A 25,693-nucleotide genomic window follows, 5' to 3' on the forward strand; every position below is an offset into this window, starting at 1 on the left:
ATCGTGTGGGAAGAGAATTAATAGGGTTTCCAATATAATGACACATATAAAATATGTCACTATAAGTGGTCTAATATGATTATTTTTATAAAAAATAAATCAATGGTAAAAAATGTCATTAAAAATATTTTATAATGACATTTTTTTATAAGTGTCATTAAGAAAATGTCATAGTAGACCTTTTTTCTTGTAGTGCAAAGAAAGACTGCTTATAGATCCAACGGGTCTGTGATTTTTATCTTAAGTCACAACCTAAGAAAGGAGATTTATCGACGTACTATTGGAGCGAGAAGGGAATAAAGATGTTGCAATAAGAATGTTGGAAAGCTAGACTTAGGATATAGTTTTGGACACATCAAATTAAAAGCACACAATTCCTTGAGGTTGAAGAAACAAATGCAACATAACCCTGTATGAAGTTGATTTGAAGTCTCTGTATATCATTGAAATATTCTTTTACAAAGTAGTTAGGAATGAAAGAAAGATTGACAACTAAAGATAGAATCAATCTCAATAGATCCTGCAACCATGTTGATCCATAAAATCCAAATGCATGTATATAAAATAATGTTTGTAATTTATCCATAAATTCAACTCTTGCAAAAAAAATTGATAATCAATAGTTGTTGTAGAAAAAAATGAGAAGGATGTATTCATGTATATATTTTTATTTTAATAATTTATATTTATATTTTATATAAAAAATAAATTATTTCCTAATACATGAATAGCATATAGAATTAATAGTGTTGCTCAATGGGAAGAAACTTTTTAAACTTGAAACATGATTTATTCATCTAAGTTATGATTACACTGTGGCAGTTGAAGAAAGAAGAATACGAAACAGAAACAGTATCTGAAATGTACGTATCTCTTAAACTTTGCTATGGCAAATGGGCAAAAGGCAGAAGAGAAGTGTCAAGAAAATAGTTTTCTTTACTCCCAAGTGAGCAAAGTAATAGTCAATCGATGGTGATAATGAAGATGATGATTGGTTGTATGTATGTACATTGATGGAAGCAAGAGCTAGTGATATATGAGCAAAAGCCTTGGCATGGGAGCCAAGTCATGAGCTTGCATGAAACCAGCTTCTCAACAGTCGACGCCAACAATTGGATATATCATCACCCTCCACGTACGGCTACTACGTACTTACTATAAATACCACCTCGAGCAATCGTGATCTCCTCATCGCAAGTCCCTTCCCAAACCATCAATGGCCTTCCGATCTCCTCCTCCGCCCCCCGCAAGGCAACCACCCACGTCACCTCCTCCCACACCACGTCAAAGTCCCCCGCCTCCCACTCCCATCGTGAACCCACCACCGCCGCCGCCTCGAGGGAACCCTCCGCCGCCTCCGGCTCCCACTCCCAAACTTCCACCGCCGCCTCCGAATGTAAAGCCACCGCCACCTCCGGCTCCCACTCCCATGCTGCCACCGCCGCCTCCTAGTGTAAAGCCACCACCGCCGCCACAACGAAGCCCCCCGCCGCCTCCTAGTGTTAAGCCACCGCCACCTCCCACTCCCAAACTGCCACCGCCGCCACAACGAATCCCCCCGCCGCCTCCTAGTGTTAAGCCACCGCCACCTCCCACTCCCAAACTGCCACCGCCGCCGGCTCCAGTTGCACCGCTAGTTCCGCCGCCGCCACCGCCGGGCCCAAACCACACCGTGGTCATCGTGGTGGTAGCCACCCTCGGCGGCCTTGTCCTCCTCGGTTTCCTTGCGGCGGCCGTGTTCTGTTTCCTACAGAAGAGAAAGAAGAAGCAGAGGGCGGCAGCGAGAGAAGGGCTGGCGGCGGACGTGGAGGGTCATGTGCACGGGCAGCAGTTACACGAAAGGTTCAAGAAGGGGGCGGCGTCCTCCTTCGGTAAAGCTGCACGCAGTTCCAGCCGGGCGACCGGTTAGTCAGCGGATGCTGAAGCTACCAGACAGATATATATATATATCTGCGAATGGTTCAACTTGAGATCCTCTAATTAATAACTTGAGTACTGAATTTGTACACGTGCATGTGTTTGAGCTACGATCTATCATATATTATAATATATAATATATTGGGATGAATAATGAGAATAAAGTGTGTGCTGTTTGTTAAAAGAATGGATCTCCTTTAATTGCCCTACTCTGCGATATTCAATTCATATCTTGATATATTTATGAGGTAAAATATTTGTTTATTTATTTGGATAAGTTTTTATTTCGATTGGTTTGGCATTAAGTGTGCATAGAATCATGCTCGTACATGAGCCAACTTCATTTAATGCAATCCAAACTATAAATTTGTACCCTTGTGCACCCACGCATGAGAGAGTTTTACTCTCATGTATTTGTTCACATCATCAATGTATGTGGATTCATAATGAAACTTCTTTCCTTTCCACCTCTTCTTCATTCACATATATTCAACAAAAATCCCAAATTGGGAAAATAGAGAGTGCCTATTTTGTTTCAAGCTCGAGGAGAGTATATATCAAGGAAATTAATTGATGATGCCTGACATTGTTCTTCTGTGAAGTGTCAAAGGCCCGCCCCATTGAAAGACAAGAAGAGCGCTAGGCACAACAATGGCAGAGCAAGTTAATGCCTTTACCCTGGCCAAAATAGTTGTCGGACGAGCTACTTGGTGGGCGATGGATGGGCAGAGGAGGAGGGTGACGACCGAAGAGGGAGGAAGACGGGCATAACTAAACATTATTATAAATAAATAAAATAATGATACCTAGGTGTCAAAGGTCGGCTACTTGCTGGGAGATGACTGGGCAAAGGAGGAGGACGATGATCGAAGAGGGAGGAGGAAGACGAGCGCAGAATTAAATATTATTAAAAATAATAAACATTATTAAAAATAAAAAAATAATGATACTTAGGTGTCAAAGGTCGGCTACTTGGTGGGAGATGACTGGGCAAAGGAGGAGGACGATGATCGAAGAGGGAGGAGGAAGACAAGCGCAAAATTAAATATTATTAAAAATAATAAAATGGAGATGCGGGGTATCGATCCCCATACCTCTCGCATGCTAAGCGAGCGCTCTACCATTTGAGCTACATCCCCATATGATTTAAATATAAATATTAAAAATATTTTACCATAACTAAAAATCAAACTCATCAAAATCAAACCTCCGTCATTCTTTACCAATCTGCATCGTCGTGAAGTTATTGGTTAGCATTAACGGATTCTTCATATTTTGTAATAGAAGGGGACAAGATCATTTAACTCACCTTTGACAGATATACAAGATCGCATGAAAGATGTTCGCCCAAGGAGCTCAGCTTCTTTGACAAGTCAAATTCTTATCTTATTTGTTATGCTCCTTATGGACATGACCCCTAAAATTTACAGTTTATTTCCCTTTTCCTTTATTGTTGATCCTCTTTTATTTCTTGCTTGAACATTAAGAACCGGTTGTTAGGTGAACATTCGTAGATGTCTCACACCATAGTCTCTCCTTCTCTCGAATGCATTGAGCTATAAGTTTATTGATATAGGTTATGATAAGTCGGCCCCTCGGATGGAGGTCAAGGATGAGAGGAAGAAGGAGGTGCTCATAGCCGGTTGAATGTATGATTAATAAGGCACAAGTTGACTGAATAAAAGGATCTCTGAATGCACTCGGACGAGCAAAGCCCGACCGAGCTTAGAGGTGCTGGGCCCTATAAAATTTCTAGTATATGAATGATCGAGCGGAGGATGAACAAGTAGAAACATGCTTGTATACGCTCAGACGAGCAAAGCCCGACCGAACTTAGAGGCACTCGGCCCTATAAAGCTTCTGTTGGTGTGGGAAGCACCAGGCGATCGAACCTGCGTTTTAATTATGTCAAAGGGTTCAAATTTAAGGTTATTTATTGTCTAACAAGTTTGAATGAGATTGCAAGAAACTCCTAAGTGTTCTTAGGCAAAAGCCCTAGTGGATTCTAGGCAGGTGGAAAACCCCAGGGGGTGATAACCTTAGGTCCTAGGGGATGGTAACCGTAGGTGATGAAAAGTCCTAGCTGCGATCAGGCAGGTCAAAAACCCTAGGGGGCGGTAATCCTAGGTCCTAAGGGATGGTAACTCTAGGCGGAAAGTCTTGGTGGGTCGAGGGCTTCAGGCAAAATCCTAGAGTCAAGGACTCTAGGTCCTAGGGTTTTCGGAGGAAAATCCGAAGTCAAAATCAGACTGTCCAGTGACTGTCAAATACTTGTATTTATCTTATATTATTGTGCTAACTTGATTTTTCAAGGTATACTTTGTTTGTGGACTAATATGCCTTGCAGGAATGAAGTTGCCTAAGGGGAGTCTCAAATGAACAGTACCCGAGGCGCCCTCCATGGAGCTTGGAGGTGCCTCGGGTGCCTTGGATTAAAGCCTTGTGTAGCAAGGAGTGAAGGCACCTTCCAAGGAGATGGAAGGTGCCTTGAACGCTGAATGGAGGACCCCCTCCATGGATCTTGGAGGAGCATCCGGGTGGATAAGCAGCACAGGCATCGGAGATTATCGACACCGCAGAAACTGGGATAAACATCCTTACTGAAGGTGCCTCCTATGGAGGTTAGAAGCGCCCTCAATGGCTTATTTAAGCCTGGTTCGAGCAGAGGTAAAGTCACAACAGTAAATTTCAATACTTCTTCCGTGTGCGGTTAACAAATCGATCCAACAAACTCCTAACACTACTCCGACGACCAGAAGCTTTAAATTTTAGATTTCCTTAGTGTTAGTATAATATTTGGTAGCACTTTAATTATTGTACTCTTTCTGTAATATTTCCAAGTCTATAGTAATTGTCCATCGAAAGCACTATTACGTGCGAGCCTTGGAGTAGGAATCGCAATAGGCTCTGAACCAAGTAAATTCTTGGTGTTCGCGTTTGATCTTTATTTTCCGTTGCGATTACTCGATTATCTTAAAAACAAATAAATTAGCCACGAGCACTATTCACCCCCCCCCCTCTAGCGCTTTTTGATCCTACAGCTTCTAGTATATGAATAATCGAGCGAAGGCCGAATAAGCACAAAAGTGCTTGTATGCGCTCAGACGGGAAAAGCCCTACCGAGCTTAGAGGTGCTCAGCCTTATAATGCTTCTAGTATATGAATGACTGAGCAAAAGCTGAATGAGCACAAACGTGCTTGTATGCGCTCGGATGGGCAAAGCCCGATCGAGCTTAGAGGTGCTCAGCCTTATAAAACTTCTAGTATATGAATGACCAAATGAAGGTCGAACAAGCACAAATGTGCTTGTATACGCTCGGATGGGCAAAGCCCGACCTAGATTAGAGGCACTCGACCTTATAAAGCTTCTAGCATATGAATGACTGAGCGAAGGCCGAACAAGCATAAACGTGCTTGTATGCACTCGGATGGGCAAGCCCGATCGAGCTTAGAGGTGCTCATCCTTATAAAGCTTCTAGTATGTGAATGAAAGAGATAAGGCCGAACAAGCACAAACGTGTTTATATGCGTTCGGACAGGCAAAGCCCGATCGAGATTAGAGGCACTCGGCCTTATAAAGCTTCTAGCATATGAATGACCGAGCGAAGGCTGAACAAGCATAAATGTGCTTGTATGCATTCGGGCAGGCAAAGTCTGATCAAGCTTAAAGATGTGCAACCTTATAAAACTTTTACTATATAAATGATCATGCAAGATATGTTTCACAAAAGGTATTCTTCATATATGATCAGTTTAAACAATTGACTGAGATATGTTTCGCAAAAGGTATTCTTAATATATGATTAACTTAAATGATAGGTCGACATATGCTTCACAAAATGTATTCTTAATATGTCACTGGCTTGAATGACTGATCGAAATACACGTAGTAGATTATTTTATGACAGAAAATATCCTCTTGAAGCTTCTTTAGTTGCAGGGATACATTCTTCTTCATGTTTCATTAAAATGAGGTGTCATAAACGACAAAAGAGGTACATCGGGATATGAAAAAGATTCTTTGAAGAATTATCAGGAGAGGTTCAGGTTGTACTTTCTCCATCTTCTAACAAACTCTAATAAGCCGGGAACCAACTAATGATTGCGGAGGTTATATGTGTTGGTACCCCAAGGTTATTTTGATGTGATCAAATAAGTTAATTTAGGTACTGTTGTGTTTAACCTTGTGTCTATGTGTATAGGAACTTAAGAGCACAGGACGTTGAGCAAAAGACCCAGCTAGCGAGAAGGACTGCATGGGAGAGAGCCGATGGGCTCGGCGCGTCCGAAGGATGAGGAGCTACAGAATAGTATGCGGACGGATGAGAAGTAGGTGCGCGGCATTTCTGAGGGACAAGAAGCCAGGAGCAGAAGCTGGCTCGAGAAGACCGGAAGTTGGGTTCGGGTAAGCCTTATTTCGGATGGCCAAAATCACCCAAGCGAGCGGAAAACCCCATACCGAAGCAAGCAGAGCCGAAACTGGAGGCTCAGAGAGAAAGTAAACAAAATGTTGACTTCCCCCCTTTGGGGCGTCCGAAACGATTCCGGGCGCTCAAAGTAGTCCGGGGCGCCCGAAACCCAAATTTTAGCCATTTCGACATGGTCTTTGACCGTTGCATCGGGGATAAGTTTTTATCCCACTCCAGGTGCCTGGAACCCTTTCAGGCACCTCGACCAAGGCTATAAATACAGTCTTACTCCCAAAAGCTAAAAACAACAAGCATTCTTACAACAACACTTGTACACATCTCAATTTTTGTTTAGCTTCTTATTTTCTGTACTTTCACTACTATAAAGAGGCTTCTCCGCCTGAAGGGGAAACTAGTGCTACTCTATTCCTTGGATTAACAACCTCGCCGGTTGTAACCAAGTAAAACCTATGAGCCTCTACTTTTCAGTTTATTTATTATTTAATGCATGTGTTCTTTAATTAAGTTATTTTTCTGAGAAAGGTTCTTTTGTTTGATTTTGTGTATGCTCTATTCAACCCCCTTCTAGCCGACCGCCAACGGTCCTAACAAGTGGTATCAGAGCCAGGATGCTTCAGGAGGACTAATCACCGATCGAAGCACCGAATCGATGGTCGGACCGAGTATATATCCACCGAAGTTGAAGGGGGAGTTCACGAGTTGGAAAAAGAGAGTGCAGGTATTCTTTAAAATCAATTTTGAATTGCTTTTAATAATGAAGTTCGGTTTTGTAGCACCCGAAGGAAAGAAAGAATACCAATGGAAGAAGAAGGAGCAGACCGACTACGTGGCAAATGACAAAGCAAAGTTCCATCTGCTGAACGTTCTATCTTCACAAGAAGCCAACCGTATCGACGCCTATATCTCAGCAAAGGAGCTTTAGGAGAAGTTCCTTGAGCTACACGAAGGGACGTCCGAAGTCAAGCTCGCGAGACGGGACTTACTTTGCAACCAGCTCACCAACCTTCGATTTGAAGAAGACGAATCCATTTCACACCTTCACTCGAGGATTAAGGAGCTCATCACCAGACTTTCGAATCTCGGAGAAAAGATAAGCAATCGAGATTCGCTAAGGTGCGCTCTAAATACTTTCCCTAGAAATACGAAATGAGCATCATTAGTAGATGTCTACTATATCTCTAAGAACTTAGAATCTGTTACCTTAGAAGAGTTCTTTTCAACGTTTGAAGTCCATGAATCGAGATGTGTAGATTTAAAGAAGGAGCCGAAGCACAATGTTGCCCTCAAGGCAAAGATGGATGAATAAGAGTCAGAATCTTCTTTCGACGACGAGGAAACGATGATGAAGTTATTTAAATCTAGAAAAACTAACCATCTACAGAGTAAAAAAAGAAAAAAAATCAGATGCTACCACTATAATGAAGAAGGACACGTTAAAGACAACTGTCCTAAATTGAAGAACAAGGACAAAGGCAAGAACAAGAAGCCCGCCCAAATGAACAAACACAAAAACCTGAAGGCGACGTGGGACGAAATATCTTCCGAATCAGAGATTGAGGCTTTCTTTGGACTTGCGCTGATGGCAAGCTATCAAGATGACGAAAACGAAGCAAGCTCATCCGAAATGAGCATCGATGAAGAGGGAGTGATATTGAAAGAAAGCAGCACTTCAAGGGAAGCTGTGGATAACTGGATCGACAAGGTAAGTTAGGTATGATCTCTTCCTCCTGATATGTCTTTTAAGTTTATAAAATATTTATCAAAGAATTGTTGCAAGCTAGAAAAAAAATTAAAGAGTTAAAATTAATTCTAGCAAAATCTTGTCCATTAGAAGAATTCGATAAAATAAAATTAGAAAATGACAATTTGCAAAATGAAATAAAGAACTTGAAAAATCAAGCATGGTTGAATGTTAGAACTCAAAATTAAAATAGACTAAGCTAGCATCTTAGATTTCATAAGGGAAAAATTAGAAAATTTAAAAAAAATATGTTCCTAAAAGATTATTAATTAATTCAGTTGGATGGAACTTATATTGGGTTCCAAAATCTAGTCTAACTTGAATTTTAATTAGACTTAGCGCTTTCAGCGAGAAAATTAAATGTTTGAATTTTCTTAAGAGGTTTTACCTAGAAAGTGGTTGTTTTTCCAATAACCAAAAATGCATAGTGTCTGGCCACAGCTTGGAAGTAGATTAATAAAATAAAATATTTAATTGACTAACTGATAAAGTATTTAATTATAATTAAATAATACTTTAAATAGTTACTCAATTTATTTTTTGTCTTTTTAACTTAGAATTTTTTAAAAAAAAAGGGACTTAAAGTTTTTTAAAAAATTATTTCTATAAAATTAGTTTTTTGCAAACTTAGGAAATTATGATATTTTTTTGGTGATATCAATTTTTTTTTTTACTTAGAAAAGTTTTTCTAAAATTATTGCAATTTTTTTAGTGCCATCAAAATTATTTTTCAAAATTTTAAAAACTCGATAAGTTGTTCAATTTTTTTTTAAAAAAAAACTTTACTATTTTTTGAAAAATTTAACTCTTAGATTTTTTTTGGTATCCCATTTTTTATGTGATCAAAAGGGGAGAGGAGGGAATATTAAGTCTAGGGGGAGGTAGTTTAACCTTTAACTTTTTTAATTTTTTGCACTTTAATTGTAAATTTGTTGCTTTTACTTTATGTTAGTTTATCCTAACTTAACTTGGGTTGCTCACATCAAAAAGGGAGAGATTGTTGGTACTCCAAGGTTGTTTTGATGTGATCAAACAAGTTAAGTTAGGTCTTGTTGTGTTTAATCTTGTGTCTAAGTGTACAGGAACTTAGGAGTATAGGGCATCGAGTAAAAGACGTAGCTAGCGAAAAGGACGACACGGGAGAGAGTTGACGAGTTCAATGCGTCTGAGGGACTAGGTGCTGCGGAAGAGTACGCGGGCGAACGAGAAGGAGGCGCATGACATTTTTGAGGGACGAGAAGCCTGGAGTAGAAGCTTGCTCGAGAAGGCTGGAAGTTAGGTTCGGGTGAGCCCTATTTCGGATGGCTGAAATCACCCCAGCGAGCGGAAAGCCCCAGACTGAATCAAGTGGAGTAGAAGTTGGAGGCCCGAAGAGAAAGTCAACAAAATGTTGACTTTCCCCCTTCAGGGCGCTCGGAACGATTTCGGACACCCGGAGCAGTCCAGGGTGCCTGGAACGATTCTGAGTCCCTGGAGCAGTCCAGACGCCCGGAACCCTTCCAGGCACCCGGAACCCAAGTTTTATCCATTTCGATGTGGTCTTTGACCGTTGCATCGGGGATACATTTTTATCCCACTCCAGGTACCTGGAACCCTTCCAAGCGTCCTGACCAAGGCTATAAATAAAACCTTGGTCCCATAAGCTATCAATAACAAGCATCCTTACAGCAACACTTGTACACATCTTAGTTTTTGTTTAGTTTCTTATTTTCTATGCTTTCACTGCTGTAAAGAGGCTTCTCCGCCTGAAGGAGAAACTAGTGCTACTCTATTCCGTGGATTAACAACCTCCTCGGTTGTAACCAAGTAAAACCTCTGTGCCTATGCTTTTCAGTTTTTTTATTATTTAATGCAAGTGTTCTTTAATTAAGTTATTTGTCCAAGAAAGGTTCTTTTGTTTGATTTTGTGGAGGGGCTATTCAACCCTCCCTTCTAGTCGGCCGCCAACGACCCTAACAATATGAGGTAGTATAAAAAGGGGAGTTCTGTCCATTGGTAAGGTATGCTGACACTCACAAATTCTGGCATATAAAACTCTACTTCTTCGTACTTTCATTACTATGCTCCTGCTTCTTCCACTTTAAAGAGAGGGAACTAACTTGAGCATCGGAGAACCTAGCCAAGGATTCTCACCCCAGTCTTCGATCACTAACGTTTTGTTGGCTCATCTCGCTGTGCGCATGATCGTTGAGAAGCTTATTTAGATCTCCAAAAGTTCATCTTCCTCTGAGCCACCATTCATTAGAGCCTGCATACCTTCTCGCACATTTCAGACAGGATCAAATTTGGCACCATCTGTGGAAATCTTCACCTGGATCTGAAGCTACGAGATGGAAGAAGCTGGAAAGCTTAACACCGTAACCTTGATGCAGGAAGATCTGGAGTTGCTCATCAATGCTAGAGTGCAGAAGCTATTACAACAACAACAACGAACTAATACTAGTGGCACATTGCCCATAGCCCCAAATCCGGCGATATCGACAACTGCTCATCAAAGGAAAAGAGAAGTTGAGGAGCATAATCCTGCTTGCTTAATCCCTACTCCTCTCTCCCCAATCTGACGTTCGGTAGACCAATCCTGCTTTCCTCGCTATCAACCTAGTCCAATTGAGTCAGTGTCTATCCATCGTTCGATTGACTAAACTCGAGGTTCGGTCGACTGATCCCTTGGTCGAAACTTAGCCGGAAGCTTATTTGATCTCCAGGGTTCTATCGAACGATTCAAAGGTTTGGTCAACTAATCAAGACTGCAAACTGCAAACTGCAACCTGTAAAATGTTAGTTTCCTATAAAATAGAGTTAGAGAAATAGGTAAATAGTATAAAATGTAACTTTGACAGTCTCCGGACTGTTCGGTTCTAACTTTTGGATTTCTCGAAAATCTTAGGTCGAACCGACGCCTACTGTTCCCTTTTCGAGGAAAGCATCCTCACGTACTCCTCTAAGGAGAAATTATGTTTTTTCAAATCGGTCCTCCAGATCGTCTGGACTCTTGCATAGCGTCCGAGACTTCAGGAATTTATATTGAATGTCCGCTCCACGACTCGTCCAAACTTCCATTTGGTTCGTGACCCCCAAGAGTTTCACCTAGAGTCATTGACTCTAGGATTTCTCCCAAAGTCCACGACTTGCCAACACTTCACCCAGTCCCCCGGACCAGGACTTTGTTGCCTAACCGCAGCTAGGACTTTCCATAACCTAGGATTACCACCCCGTAGGACCTAAGGTTACCTCCCCGTAGGACCTAAGGTTACCTCCCCCTAGGATTTTTCACCTGCCTAGAATCCCCTACGACTTCTACCTAAGAACACTTAGGACTTTCCTGTAAGCTTAGTCACACTTGTTAGATCACATGACATCTTAACTTTTGAACCCCTTGCCATAATCAAAACACAGGTTCGATCGTCTGGTGCTCCCTACACTAACTTATAAGTCTTTATTGTTAGAATGTATATTAAAAGCCTAGCTTTTTGTATAAACATTTATTTTGAAATGAGAATTAATTAAATTGGTCAAATGTCTATATTTAGTTAAATGCAGTTGTCCATTTAAATTATATTGTAGATAACATAATGTGTGGTGTCACACAGAAGATCATGTTATCGGTTCCTTATAAATTATAAATAGAAGCTCACAACCAAGATGGATTGGGACAAACCATTGGAATGGTTGTAGCGTAATTTGGTATTAATTTATCTTGACTATAAAATTATACTAGTACACTATGTGTGTATAGAGCAGGATCATTTGAGGTTGTTCCTTTTATACTGACTGCATAAAAGAACAGAACATCTGTTATTATGGATGTACATACTCTTAATCCCGATATAATAACAAGCACATGTACTTAGTATTTATTTCTTTAATTTATCAAAGGGTGAGATTTATTCGTTAAATCAATAGGACTGATAAGCTGGGAAATAATACTATTTATATGGTGTGTTGTTGATTTTAGAAGGAAACTGTGTCCTATTTATTAGGATGATGATGCCCCCTTGAGGAGCTCATAAGGATTGTCATATAAATAATGCAAGTGGACTTAGTTCCGACATGACAATGAAATTGAGTGGTACTACTCTTGGAGCTAGATGTTAATTAAGTGAGTTGTCAGTAACTCATTTAATTAATGGACATTCAATATCTTAAACACAGGGAGATTAACACACTCATGATAAGAAGGAGCCCATAATATAATATGGGATTGATGCGATTGTTCAATAATAACTCTTTAGTGGTATGAGTTATTATTGATGGACTTGAGTTAGGTATTCGGTCTGAGCACGGGAAGCCCAAGTCCATCAAGAGGCCAAAACCAATTCCTCCTCTAGGTCCCTGTTGTAGCCTCTTTATAAAAAAATCTTGTATCCAACTAAGTCCACTTCTTACCTAAGTAATGGGCCGGCCACATCCTTACTTGGTGCCCAAGCAAGGGCCAGCCAAGCTTTGCTTGAAGCCCAAGAGGTGGCCGACCAAGCCTTGCTTGGTGCCCAAGCAAGGGGCCGACCACAAGGAATTAAAAGAGAGTTTTATTTTTTTTTTAAATCTTTTCTTTTATAGTCATCGTCCAAGCGATTTAAAAGAGTGATTTTAATTTTAAAATATTTTCTTTTATAGCCATCCTTCAAGGGATTTAAAAGAGAGATTTTAATTTTTTAAAAATTTTTCTTTTATAGTCATCCACAAAGGGATTTAAAAGAGATATTTTAATTTTAAAATCTTTTCTTTTTTGTAGTCATCCACAATGGTTTAAAAGAGAGATTTTAACTTAAAATTTTTCATTAATTGTTGCCCAAATAAGGGCTGACCACACATAATAGGAATTAAAAGGAAGGTTTTAATTTTAAATCTTTCCTTTTTTGCATTCACCAAGGATTATAAAAGAGAGGTAGATGGTGCCTTATGGTATAACACAACCTAAGTCTCTTCTTTTAATCCTTGTTTTAGCCAACCCTCTTCCCTTTCTATTCTCCCCTTGTTTCCTTTACCAAGGGTTGGCGGCATCAAGAGGCTCCATCTTCTTATGGCCGGTTACTTGGAGGAGAAGAAGAAGAGAAGGAGGCTCCCTATTCTAGCATCCCTTGGTGGCTGAAAGTCTTGGAGGCAAAGAAGTGGTTCAGGTAGTGTTGTCTTGGAAGATCATTACCCACACGACGTTCAAGAGGAGGAGAGGAATACAGCAGAAGATCAAGAGGTCTATTGAATCAAAGGAAAGGTACAACTAGTTAATTATTCCGCTGTATATTAGTTAGTTTATTTTCTTTGTATGGATCCTAAAATGCCAACACAAGAGGCCAATGATCTTGTACTTTGATTGTGGTCTCTATAGTTAAACCTAAGGTTACTGTAAAGGGTTTAAATATTCAATTTCTTTGAAAGGTTTTGTCTAGGAAGTGGGGATGATCTCACACCCAAGAAAGTTGATGCCTCGCCAACGACCTGGAAGCAATCCTTGAAATAGATATTTAATCAACTTCTATAATATGGTTTAACTTTTGATGAACACATGGGTTGAACTTGGATTAATAATGTTAAGTTTCATTTGTAATCCAAGTTTAACTTCTAAAAAGTACATGGGTTGCTAGGAAAAGTTCTGTGCTTGTACAAATTTTTGTATAGGGGAAACAGAAAAGAATTTTGAGTAGCGCCAACATTCATGACTAAGGTGACTTGACTACCTTAAGTCAAAGAAAACTTACACTCGAGCTATAATGAGATTTTCATTGACATATTTATATATGTAGAGAACCATATAAAGTCTTATAGCGGCCACTCTAATGAACTAGTTACCATAGCTAGCATCCATATTTAACTCTCAATATCTTAATGTCTCCAACCAATGATGAACACCTGTTTGATTAGATCAAGGAGTATAACCCGTGCTAGTCTCATAGAATCGATGATGTCTGAACTCATCAATTCATCGACTAAGACTCATTTCATTACATTCAATGAACTAGTTACCATAACTAGTATTCATATTTAACTCTCAATATCTCAATGTCTCCAGCTAATGATGAACACCTGTTTGGTTAGATCAAGGAGTATAATCCGTACTAGTCTCACAGAATCGATGATGTCCAAACTCATCAATTCATCAACTAGTACTTATTTCATTATATTCAAATTACACATATAGATATGCTCACAAGTTGTGATCCAATCACAAGTTCTTTCATATTATGAATCATATTATGAACATTCAGTAAATGAGTTTAAGATCAAATTATACACAGAAAATGTGCACTAAATTAATGAAACTTTATTTATCCAATAAATAATACAAATCATAAGACAATCTATGATACTTCTCAAATATAACACGTATGTCAGTTTGCAAAAAGTAAAATTAACATTTTGTTTGAAGATAAGGAGAGTATATTGGAGGATGATCAAAGAGGGAGGAGGAAGATAGGTAGAATTAAATATTATTAAAAATAAGTAAATGGAGATGTAGGTATAGATCCTGTACCTCTCACATGCTAAGCAAGCGCTCTACCATCTGAGCTACATCCCCCAATGATTTAATTATAAATATTTAAATATTTTACTATAACTAAAAATGGAGATATCAGGTACCAATCACCATGCAACACTCCACCCTCTGAGCTATATCCCTAGTCGAATACAACTTCCCCAACCGAGGAAAAAAAACCATCATCTGTATTGGTCAACTACAACTTCTCAATGTAACTCCTCATAAATGGTTGTGAGACCGACCATATGGGACCGCTGAGATGCAGATTCTATCTTTTGCTACCATATATCCCCTATCGAATAAATTCTAAATATTTTGTTATTTAAAAAATAATTATAGTAAAAAATAGATAAAAAAAATGAAGAGGTAGGAGACATGCCTCCCCCGATGATATCATTGAGATACCAGATTTTATTTATCGACGTTTTATTTAAATAGAATAGAGAGGTAAACAATATTCTTTCAAATCTAAAAAATACATTGGCATGTGTTTTTTGAATAATAATAATAATAATAATAATAATAATAATAATAATAGGGTGCGTGAATTTGGATTGAAATTAGTTGTTTTTTTTATTTTTATATTTAACTTGACAAACATGCTTAAACACAATCAAGCTAAGGCTAAACTATCCAACTGTGTATCACCTACTTAGTTACTCACAAGAACAATCATGATGCTGTTGCTGCTCAAAATGGTTTGAAGGCGATGCCACACAACACCATTCGGAGAACCCTTTCTTATGAAAAGATAAGCACATTGCATGCAGTGTTTCTCATGATAAAGTTAAAGCATTAACTGCGAAAATCTTCCTTGCCACTGGTACTATAGCTCACCTCACATGAATTTGTGAGGACAAAATCAAACTCATCAAAATCAAACCTCTGTCATTCTTTACCAATCTGCATCGTCGTGAAGTTATTGGTTAGCGTTGACAGATTCTTTGTATTTTGTAATAGAAGGGGATAAGATCATTTAACTCACCTTTGACAGATATATAGGATCGCATGAAAGATGTTCGTCCAAGGAGCTCAGCTTCTTTGACAAGTCAAATTCTTATCTTATTTGTTATGCTCCTTATGGTCATGACCCCTAAAATTTACAGTTTGTTTTCCTTTTCCTTTATTATTGATCCTATTTTATTTCTTGCTTGAACATTGAGAATCGGTTGTTAGGTGAACATTCTCAGATGTCAGGCTCCGAACCAAGTAAATTCTCAGTTTTTGTGTTTGATCTTTATTTTCCACTATGATTACTCGATTATCTTAAAAACAAACAAATTAGCCACGAGTACTATTCACCCCTCCCCCTCTAGCGCTTTTCGATCCTACAACTTCTAGTATATGAATAACCGAGCGAAGGTCGAGCAAGCACAAAAGTGCTTGTATGCGCTCAGACGGGAAAAACCCTACCGAGCTTAGAGGTGCTCGGCTTTATAAAGCTTCTAGTATATAAATGACCGAGAGAAGGCCGAATGACCACAAACGTGCTTGTATGCACTCAGATGGGCAAAGCTTGACCGAGCTTAGAGGCGCTTGGCCTTATAAAGCTTCTAGTATATGAATCACCGAACGAAGGTCGAACAACCACAAAAGTGCTTGTATGCGCTTGGATGGGCAAAGTCTGACCGAGATTACAGGCACTCGGCCTTATAAAGTTTCTAGCATATGAATGATCGAGCGAAGGTCGAACAAACACAAACGTGCTTGTATGCACTCGGATGGGCAAGCCCGATCGAGCTTAGAGGTGCTCGGTCTTATAAAGCTTCTAGTATGTGAATGAAAGAGCGAAGGCCGAATAAGCACAAACGTGCTTATATGCGCTCGGACAAGCAAAGCCTGATCAAGATTAGAGGCACTCGGCCTTATAAAGCTTCTAGCATATGAATGACCGAGCGAAGGCCGAACAAGCATAAATGTGCTTGTATGCATTCAGGCAGGCAAAGTCTGATCAAGCTTAAAGATGTTCAACCTTATAAAACTTTACTATATAAATGACCAGGCAAGTTATTGTCACGCCCCCAAAGGAGTCCCTATCAGACAAAAATCCGACAGCATCTCCTCTGTACCGGTGACAATATGAAGCATCACTACAAACACATATACATCAGCCACATACGGCTGGAATATTTACACAACCACACAGTATATATCATCAGCCTACTCGGCTGAAATAAAAGAGACAACAACCACACAGTTATATAAATATTTAACAACCCACTCGGCCATACAAAAACACAACACAGCGGAAAAACAATACAGGAAAGCCCACACAAACCAAATAAATACAATGCATGCCGGCACGGCTTAAACACAAATACAACTGTCACGCCCCGGAGGAGTCTCTGTCCGAAGAAATTTCTGCAGCATCTCCCCTGTACGGCGGACAATCTGAAACTTTTCTACAAGCACTATATACCTCAGCCACATGCGGCTGGAATAATAACAATAAAAGAAAACAAACACCACGCAGTTAATATCAAATTCAGCCTCTGGCTGACACAACCACGCAGTTAAAAATAAAGCATTCCACTCGGCTGTACCAAGACCAAAACACAAAACTGCTAGCCGGCTAGACTTACACAACCAATAACATAAATACAAAATACCACATATCAACGTCAACACTCCAAAAATAAAACCAGAGTATAGAGCTAAACAAACTGATACATAAAACAAACAAAACATACGTGAACCGATAAGTCTTCTGATGTGACGTGGGGACCAGCATACAGGATACTCCAAGCGACACCAAAACCAACCTGGTACCTGAAAAAGATAGTATCAACGGGGGTGAGTTCAACAACTCAGCGAATACCAATGGACATGAGTAGTAAGATATATCTAACAGCAACAAACATGGAATACAGCTTCCTAATCATATATAGGGAATACGCAAAACTAAAAGGTAACAGAGGAAGTTGTACTCACCAGGAACTCCTATCCAGACAAAAGGGTAGTCAAACTGAAAGTGTCAATAATCCTGTATGCAGGTCAAAAGTATGTATCCATCCAAAATGCAGCAACCAAATGCAGCAAACACAATCATAAAAATATAAATGCATCAATGCATATGATGCTAATGATGCGTCCTGGTCGATCATCTCACACAAAGGTGAGACCGAGTGGGTAGGGCTGTGACAACCGTGCACTCTGTCGTCACTACTCCTGATGAGTGACCGAGTGGACGGGATGCTGTCGGAGTACTCCTGTCCTGTGACCCCAAATCATAAATGGGGGAGCTCAATGCTCTCATCTCGCGGTACACGATGACGGGGAGGTATCTCTGCCGGCTACCACGCTGAGTCACCTGACCAACGGAGCCAAACAGAGTCCACCGTCTGCCGGCTACTACGCTGCTACACTAAATGCCAGCGGAGCCAAAACAGAGCGGAACTGTCTGCCGGCTACCACGCTGAGTCACATGACCAACGGAGCCAAACAGCAGAACCGCCACACACCTGCCTGATATACCACTAAACCATGAGTGGGGGTGTGTGCAGTACATGTAACTGACGATGGGCTCAACCATAGTGGAGCCGACAATCGCACAGCATGCAATCATGATGCATGTCACTATGCATAACAAAAACTGATCAATATAACCATATCCATATATATACAAAATGGGTACTACAGTATCAGTAGGTCAATCCACGGATCTAGGGCATACAGGTCCTCTATGGTATAGCAACCTAGATCCTCAACATATCTCCTTCCATAACATATGTACCAACAATATGCACATATCAAGAATCAAGGTCTAGGTACACGAACCATATATGATATACAAATAGAGGTACACAAGTCAGGTATGGTATAAAAACCTAGGTATCAGATAATCTAGATACACATGCCGAAATAAAATCCAGAACCTAGTCCGAACCTCAGTAGGTATGGTATGCCACTTACTCTAGGAACCAAGGTACTCATGGCAATAATCCTGAAACGTAAACATGGATACATAACAAACGGCCAACAGATCATGCTATGGGTATCAAACCGTGACATACCAAGGCAAACATGATCATTGCTTGCAGCTATAAAATACTATGCATATCCAATAGACAATATCATAAAGATAAGTCAAGAGGTACCCGCCTTTAACTGTAGATCCAATCCAGTCAAATCCAACGTCGAGATGCTCGTCTCGCGTCAACGTCCTGTGTCACCAATAAATATATATTTTATTTAGCTACATTCCTATAAATAGCTAAATAAAATCTCGTACACTAAATTAGGGCAAAACTCTAGTCAAACAAAATCAGTGGGTCCACTAGGGTTAGTTCCTTAACCCTAATCATCCTAGCATAAGGATTAAACCTAACAAACGGAATATCACTCACCTGAGTTGAATACCTCAGTAGAACCTCACAGCCACTAGTTTGTACTGATATCAAGAGTTGCTAGCTGGAATTTCTGTCGTTAAGGGCTGTTAGCTGCTGGAAACAAAACAAACAAACCAAATCAACAATTCTTCAAGATCCTTGAACTTACAGAATTTCCAACCAAAACCCAACCTTACCGTGATTTTGATCCAGACAACGAGCACTAGGGCAACGATGTCGGCACTGTGCAGAGGTGCGGCGGTCGTGAGCACAAGGAGGAGAGAAAGTCAGGAGTCGGCCTGACCTAGGGCAGAGGAAATCACGGCGGTGTAGGCTGTGGATAGAGCTCGAACACCAGAAGGAAGCTCGGACTGCCGGCGGTGGTGCTCGGGTCAAGGGTCGGCTAGGGCAGGGAGAATTCTCGGCCGCGTCGCCGCTGTTCCGTGTGGTGGTGGCGGCAGTGGAGCAACGCTAGGGAAAGGCGGCAGTGGGTCGGCGGTGGCCGGCGCTATGGCTCGGCGGTCGACTGTAATGGCGTCGTCGCTCGGCAAAAATGGCGAAGCAAGGTGGCTAGGGCAGAGGAGGAGAGGGAGATAGCCGGCGCCGGTTAGATCGCGAGGAGAAGGAAGAGGCGTGAGGCTTAACCACTGCTCTCGTACCGGAGAGGAAGGGAAAAGGAAACTGCCGGTGTCGCATGGGTTAGGGCACGAGGTCGGGGGAGATCGGGAGAGGGAAACGGCGTGGGATAGGAGAAGAAATTAAATAAAAAGAAAAAGGAAAAGAAAAGGAAAAGGAAAAGAAAAAAAAATTAACTTTTCCTCACTTAAATGGGGTAGCCTAAACAGGCTTTACTGGACCCCACTTTTATCCTCGTAAACTCATCCGTACGAGTTCCGAAAAATTCCCGAAAAATTTCTAAAAATTCCAGAAAATTCCCTTGTCAATATTTGCCTATTTTCGGTATTTTACATTCTCCCCCACTAATAAAAATTTGGTCCCCAAATTTCGTTATCTACCATCAGCAAACACTAATAACAGGTAAAGCGTATAAATGCTGAACGGTAAATAAAATCACATACCTCAAGGAAAAGATGGGGATATCGAGCTCGGATAATATCCTCGTGCTCCCAAGTAACCTCCTCATCCAAATGATACTGTCATCCGACTTTAACCAGCCGGATAGTCTTGTTCCGCAACTGATGCTCTTTCCGATCCAAAATCCATACCGGAATCTCCTCATAAATAATGTCAGGCTGAACTGGAACTGGAATATCTGTCAGTGCATGTGTCGGATCGAGTAGGTATCTGCTTAACATAGACACGTAGAACACATCGTACACGCCTACCAAGGATGCTGGTAGTGCTAACCAGTAAGCTACCACTCCAATCCTCTCCAAGATCTGAAAAGGACCAATGTATCGCGGAGCTGGCTTACCTCTGAGGTCAAATCTCTTCACCCCTTTCGTGGGTGGAACTCGCAGAAATACATGGTCGCCAATAGAGAACGCTAGTGGTCTGCGTCTCTGATCAGCATAACACTTCTGGCGATCCTGCGCCTCTAACATCCTCCGTCTGATAATACGGGCCAACTCTGCCTCATACTGAGCTCTATGAGGTCCCAATAACTAGGCCTCCCCAACCTCGTCCCAGAGGATGGGTGTCCAAACAAGACCTACCATATAACGCATCAAACGGTGTCAACTGGATACCCGAATGAAAATTATTGTTGTAGACGAACTCTACCAAATGGCAGGTGGTCCTCCCAACTGCCCTTAAAATCCAATACACAAGACTTCAGCAAACCCTCTAGAGTCTGAATGGTCCGCTGTGTCTATCCATCTATCTGAGGATGGAAAACTGTACTGAAACAGAGCTGCGTGCCAAGGTCTGCTGCAAACTCTGTCAAAAACGAGACGTGAATCGGGGTCTCTTTCCGAAATAATAATCAACGGGACACCACGTGATCTGATGATCTCCCGGCAAAACAGATCTACCAATCGATCCAGGAAATCTGTTCTCCGATTAGCCAAAACGTGCGCGGATTTGGGTAATTGATCAAAGATTACCCAAATCACGTCATAGTCTCGTCATGTCCTTGGCAAACTCACCACAAAGTCCATAGTAATATATTCCCATTTCCACTCGGGAATAGGAATCCGCTGAAATAAACCGACAGGTCTCTGGTGCTCGACCTTCACTTGCTGACAGACAAGACATCTAGCTACAAAATCCGCGATGTCTCCATTCATGTTGTTCTACCAATAGAAACACCTCAAATCTTAGTACACACGAGTACCGCCTGGGTGGACAGCAAATCATGAACGATGAGCCTCCGGAAATAACTCCTATAAGACCGGATGAGACTGAAGTACGCAATAATCTGCCTCGGAAGTGTATAACACACTCCTCGTCTCGTGTGAACTCGGTCTGCTACCCGGAAGCTATCTGGCTGCAAATAACCCGCAAATACTGATCAGCAGCCTAGGGCTCTTTGATCCTCGTCCTGATCGACGACTGAGCAACCATGGTAACCAGAGTACCCTGCCCTGTCTGTCCTTATTCCTCAAGGCCCAACTCGAAGAAACCTTTAATCAAGTCTGTGACCACAACTCGGTGGCAAGCTAAAGTCTCTCTGGACTTCCTGCTAAGTGTATCGGCAGCCACATTAGCTGTCCCTGAGTGATAGCTAATGGTACAATCAAAATCCTTCAGGAACTCCATCCATCTCCTCTGTCGGAGATTAGGTTCCTTCTAAGTAAAACAGATATTTGAGACTCATATGGTCAGTGAGAATCTCAAATGTAACGTCATATAAATAATGTCGCCAAATCTTCATGGCAAAAATAATGGCGACTAGCTCCAGATCATGTACAGGACAGTTCTTCTCATGCTTCTTCAACCGACGAAAAGCATAGGAGAATACTCTATCGTGCTGCATCAGAACGGCGTTCAAACCCTGAATAGATGCGTCGAGGTAGAGGACATATCCGTCCTCTCCAGAAGGTAAAACCAAAAATCAAAGTCGACACTAGTCTCCACTTCAGCTCCTAGAAGCTGGTCTTGCATTCCACAGTCCAAGTAAACTTCACGCCTTTCATGGCCAGGCGTGTAAATAGCATAGGAATTCGTGAGAAACCCTCAACGTATCTCCGGAAATATCGAGTCGAATAAAGGAAGTTGTGAGCCTTTTCTATATACTCCGTCTACTCCCAACGGTAACAACCTCTATCTCCTATGGAAACCACGGTACACTCCTACTGGTGACCGTGTGTCTCAAACATCTCACAGAAGACACCCAAAACACGCACTACTGATCTTCGCATATAGATGTTCTCGTCGAAACATCTCTAGATCTATGCAAAGGTGATGCAAGTGTCTCACCTCGGATCCGTAATAAATCACAACATCGTCAACAAAGACAATGGGCACAGATCCAAACATTCCAGGGATACCCCAATCATCGAGTCCATGATAACATCTAGCGCACCACAAACACTAATGGTAAAATCAAGACACATAATGTCCGTATCACAGACATTCTTAACCATAAGATCCCCAACAATAAACAGATCTAATCACCAATGATATATAATCACCAAAGAATAGAACCTCCAGTGTGAGAGCAATGATCTATCACACGAAATACCACATATGTGGGAGCAACGCTCTACCACAAGAAATCCTCCATATGTGGGAGCAACGCTCCACCACAAATAATCCAAAATATGTATCCACAATAAATATGGGAGCAATGCTCCACTACAAGCAATCTGCAATAGGTGGGAATAACGCTCCACCACAGACAATCCATAACATGTGTGTCCAAGGCACCTAACTATCTAGCTAGAGACTGCACGAGATCTCTCTACCACAGATCACTGTGGTTAGCCTAGGGTATCACAATCCAGTAATCAAATCAAATTCACAGTCCACTATATCATCATCCTAGTGGGTCGGTCACCCACTAATAGGAGAATTAGTTGACAGGATAATACAACTAATATCATAACGTAGACATTTAACATTCTACATTCCACATAAGTAGACTCATCATGATGCTACCAACCATACACCTAACACACGTGCACACACAACATAGGTATGATCAACATAATCCTCTAATTAGTGCACACCCAACATACTCACAATATAGGTGTAAATCACCGTGATATCTCTAACAATACATACCGAACCCGTGTGCATGCATCATAGTAGGTAAAATCAACAATACCCCTCAAACAACACTCACATGGCATACATACACATATGCCAAGAATATAATCAATGTATACTTCCAATAAGGCATACTAAACCCAGGTGCACTCACAAATCACACATAATCAACAAGATACCTCAGATACCACACCAAACTCATATGTATATATCACAACACTGATGTAGTCGACAAGATACTTCCAACATGACACTCACACCCATGTGCACATACCACGACACAGATTTAAATCGATAAGAAACCTCCAATATGTCAATCAGGCACGTACAGCTAACTAAATAGCTATAATCCACAAGGAACCTACAATAACCATATCTAGATGGGAATACCCACACTATTTACAAATGAACTATCCATCATAGAACTTCATCAACTCATAACAATCGTATGTACCCTTCATATATATGCATAATCAGCATATTTTAAATCCAATCTACCACACAAACCCTACGCCACCTTCTAAGTTATCCTACAAGATACAAACAGTCTAAATTTAAGGTACCCACGAAATAGGATAAATCAATCCTCTAAAGACTGACCAAAATCGATAATGATATACGATCAACTCAGTCTTTTCCACGTCAGTACAAAACATGTACTCAAATGTGCTCTAGATACCAAACTAAGCACAAACAACCCAAAGATCAGCATCTCCATAAAAATAGGGTATACAATCCCCTACTGATCGAACCAACAAAACTATATCGGTAATCTACTAACTGATCAAGGTTACATTAATCCTCTACCAGCAGCTAAAACTACTGGGGTATGATATGAAAAATCACCAGAGACTGTAATCCTTGATCTCTATTCCGGTCTACCATGATCAGTGGTGTACCTAACACATAAAATATATGATATATCAACTAGACAGGTACCAATAAATAATGCTAATACAGGTCATAAACTGTAATAGTGAACATGGCATATACTAACAAAAAGGTAGGACAACAGTATACCAACATACCTCCTATAGCTTGGAGATGTCCTGCTGCTGCCAGGTCCCAAAATCCGAAAAGTCACATCGAGAAGACCAAAACACAAAATCCGAAACACCGGAAAAATAAGACACGTAAGTCGATTTCTGATACCAAATAAATTGATATCAGATAAATCTCGAAAATCCAAAACACATAGCAAGTATCGTATACCTGCTCTGATACCACTAAATTGTCACGCCCCGGAGGAGTCTTTGTCCGAAGAAATTTCGGCAGCATCTCCCCTGTACGGCGGACAATCTGAAACTTTTCTACAAGCACTATATACCTCAGCCACATGCGGCTGGAATAATAACAATAAAAGAAAACAAACACCACGCAGTTAATATCAAATTCAGCCTCTGGCTGACACAACCACGCAGTTAAAAATAAAGCAGCCCACTCGGCTGTACCAAGACCAAAACATAAAACTGCTAGCCGGCTAGACTTACACAACCAATAACATAAATACAAAATACCACATATCAACGTCAACACTCCAAAAATAAAACCAGAGTACAGGGCTAAACAAACTGATACATAAAACAAACAAAACATACGTGAACCGATAAGTCTTCTGATGTGACGTGGGGACCAGCAGACAGGATACTCCAAGCGACACCAAAACCAACCTGGTACCTGAAAAAGATAGTATCAACGGGGGTGAGTTCAACAACTCAGCGAATACCAATGGACATGAGTAGTAAGATATATCTAACAGCAACAAACATGGAATACAGCTTTCTAATCATATATAGGGAATACGCAAAACTGAAAGGTAACAGAGGAAGCTGTACTCACCAGGAACTCCTATCCAGACAAAAAGGTCGTCAAACCGAAAGTGTCAATAATCCTGTATGCAGGTCAAAAGTATGTATCCATCCAAAATGCAGCAACCAAATGCAGCAAACACAATCATAAAAATATAAATGCATCAATGCATATGATGCTAATGATGCGTCCTGGTCACCCCGATGCGGTCAGTCATCTCACACACAAATGGTGAGACCGAGTGGGTAGGGTTGTGACAACCTGCACTCTGTCGTCACTACTCCCGATGAGTGACCGAGTGGACGGGATGCTGTCGGAGTACTCCTGTCCTGTGACCCCAAATCATAAATGGGGAGCTCAATGCTCTCATCTCCCGAGACGATGGGGGAGGTATCTCTGCCGGCCACCCTGAGTCACCGACCAACGGAGCCAAACAGAGTCCACCGTCTGCCGGCTACTACGCTGCTACACTAAATGCCAGCGTCAACCGGCTAACATGCTGCGTCACCACTACCCATGAGCATGACCAACGGAGCCAAACAAAGAACCGCCCACACTTGCCCGATATACCACTAAACCATGAGTGGGGTGTGTGCAGTACATGTAACTGACGATGGGCTCAACCATAGTGGAGCCGACAATCGCACAGCATGCAATCATGATGCATGTCACTATGCATAACAAAAACTGATCAACATAACCATATCCATATATATACAAAATGGGTACTACAGTATCAGTAGGTCAATCCACGGATCTAGGGCATACAGGTCCTCTATGGTATAGCAACCTAGATCCTAAACATATCTCCTTCCATAAC

General features: G+C 41.1%; 1 protein-coding gene across 1 annotated transcript; it reads left to right on the top strand.

Moving 5' to 3' along the window:
• The first annotated feature begins 1,216 nt into the window (after positions 1-1,216).
• On the top strand, positions 1,217-1,909 carry LOC122043607 (extensin-like). Its single transcript, XM_042604218.1, has one exon. The coding sequence runs from the start codon at positions 1,217-1,219 to the stop codon at positions 1,907-1,909; it is 693 nt and encodes a 230-aa protein (XP_042460152.1).
• The last annotated feature ends 23,784 nt before the right edge of the window (positions 1,910-25,693 follow it).

This window comes from Zingiber officinale, chromosome 2A (genome assembly GCF_018446385.1).
Source record: "Zingiber officinale cultivar Zhangliang chromosome 2A, Zo_v1.1, whole genome shotgun sequence".
Taxonomy (NCBI): Eukaryota; Viridiplantae; Streptophyta; class Magnoliopsida; order Zingiberales; family Zingiberaceae; genus Zingiber; species Zingiber officinale.

Bases quoted from the DNA above. Each gene is read 5' to 3' on its own strand.
- LOC122043607 (XM_042604218.1), top strand. From the start codon at position 1,217: ATGGCCTTCCGATCTCCTCCTCCGCCCCCCGCAAGGCAACCACCCACG.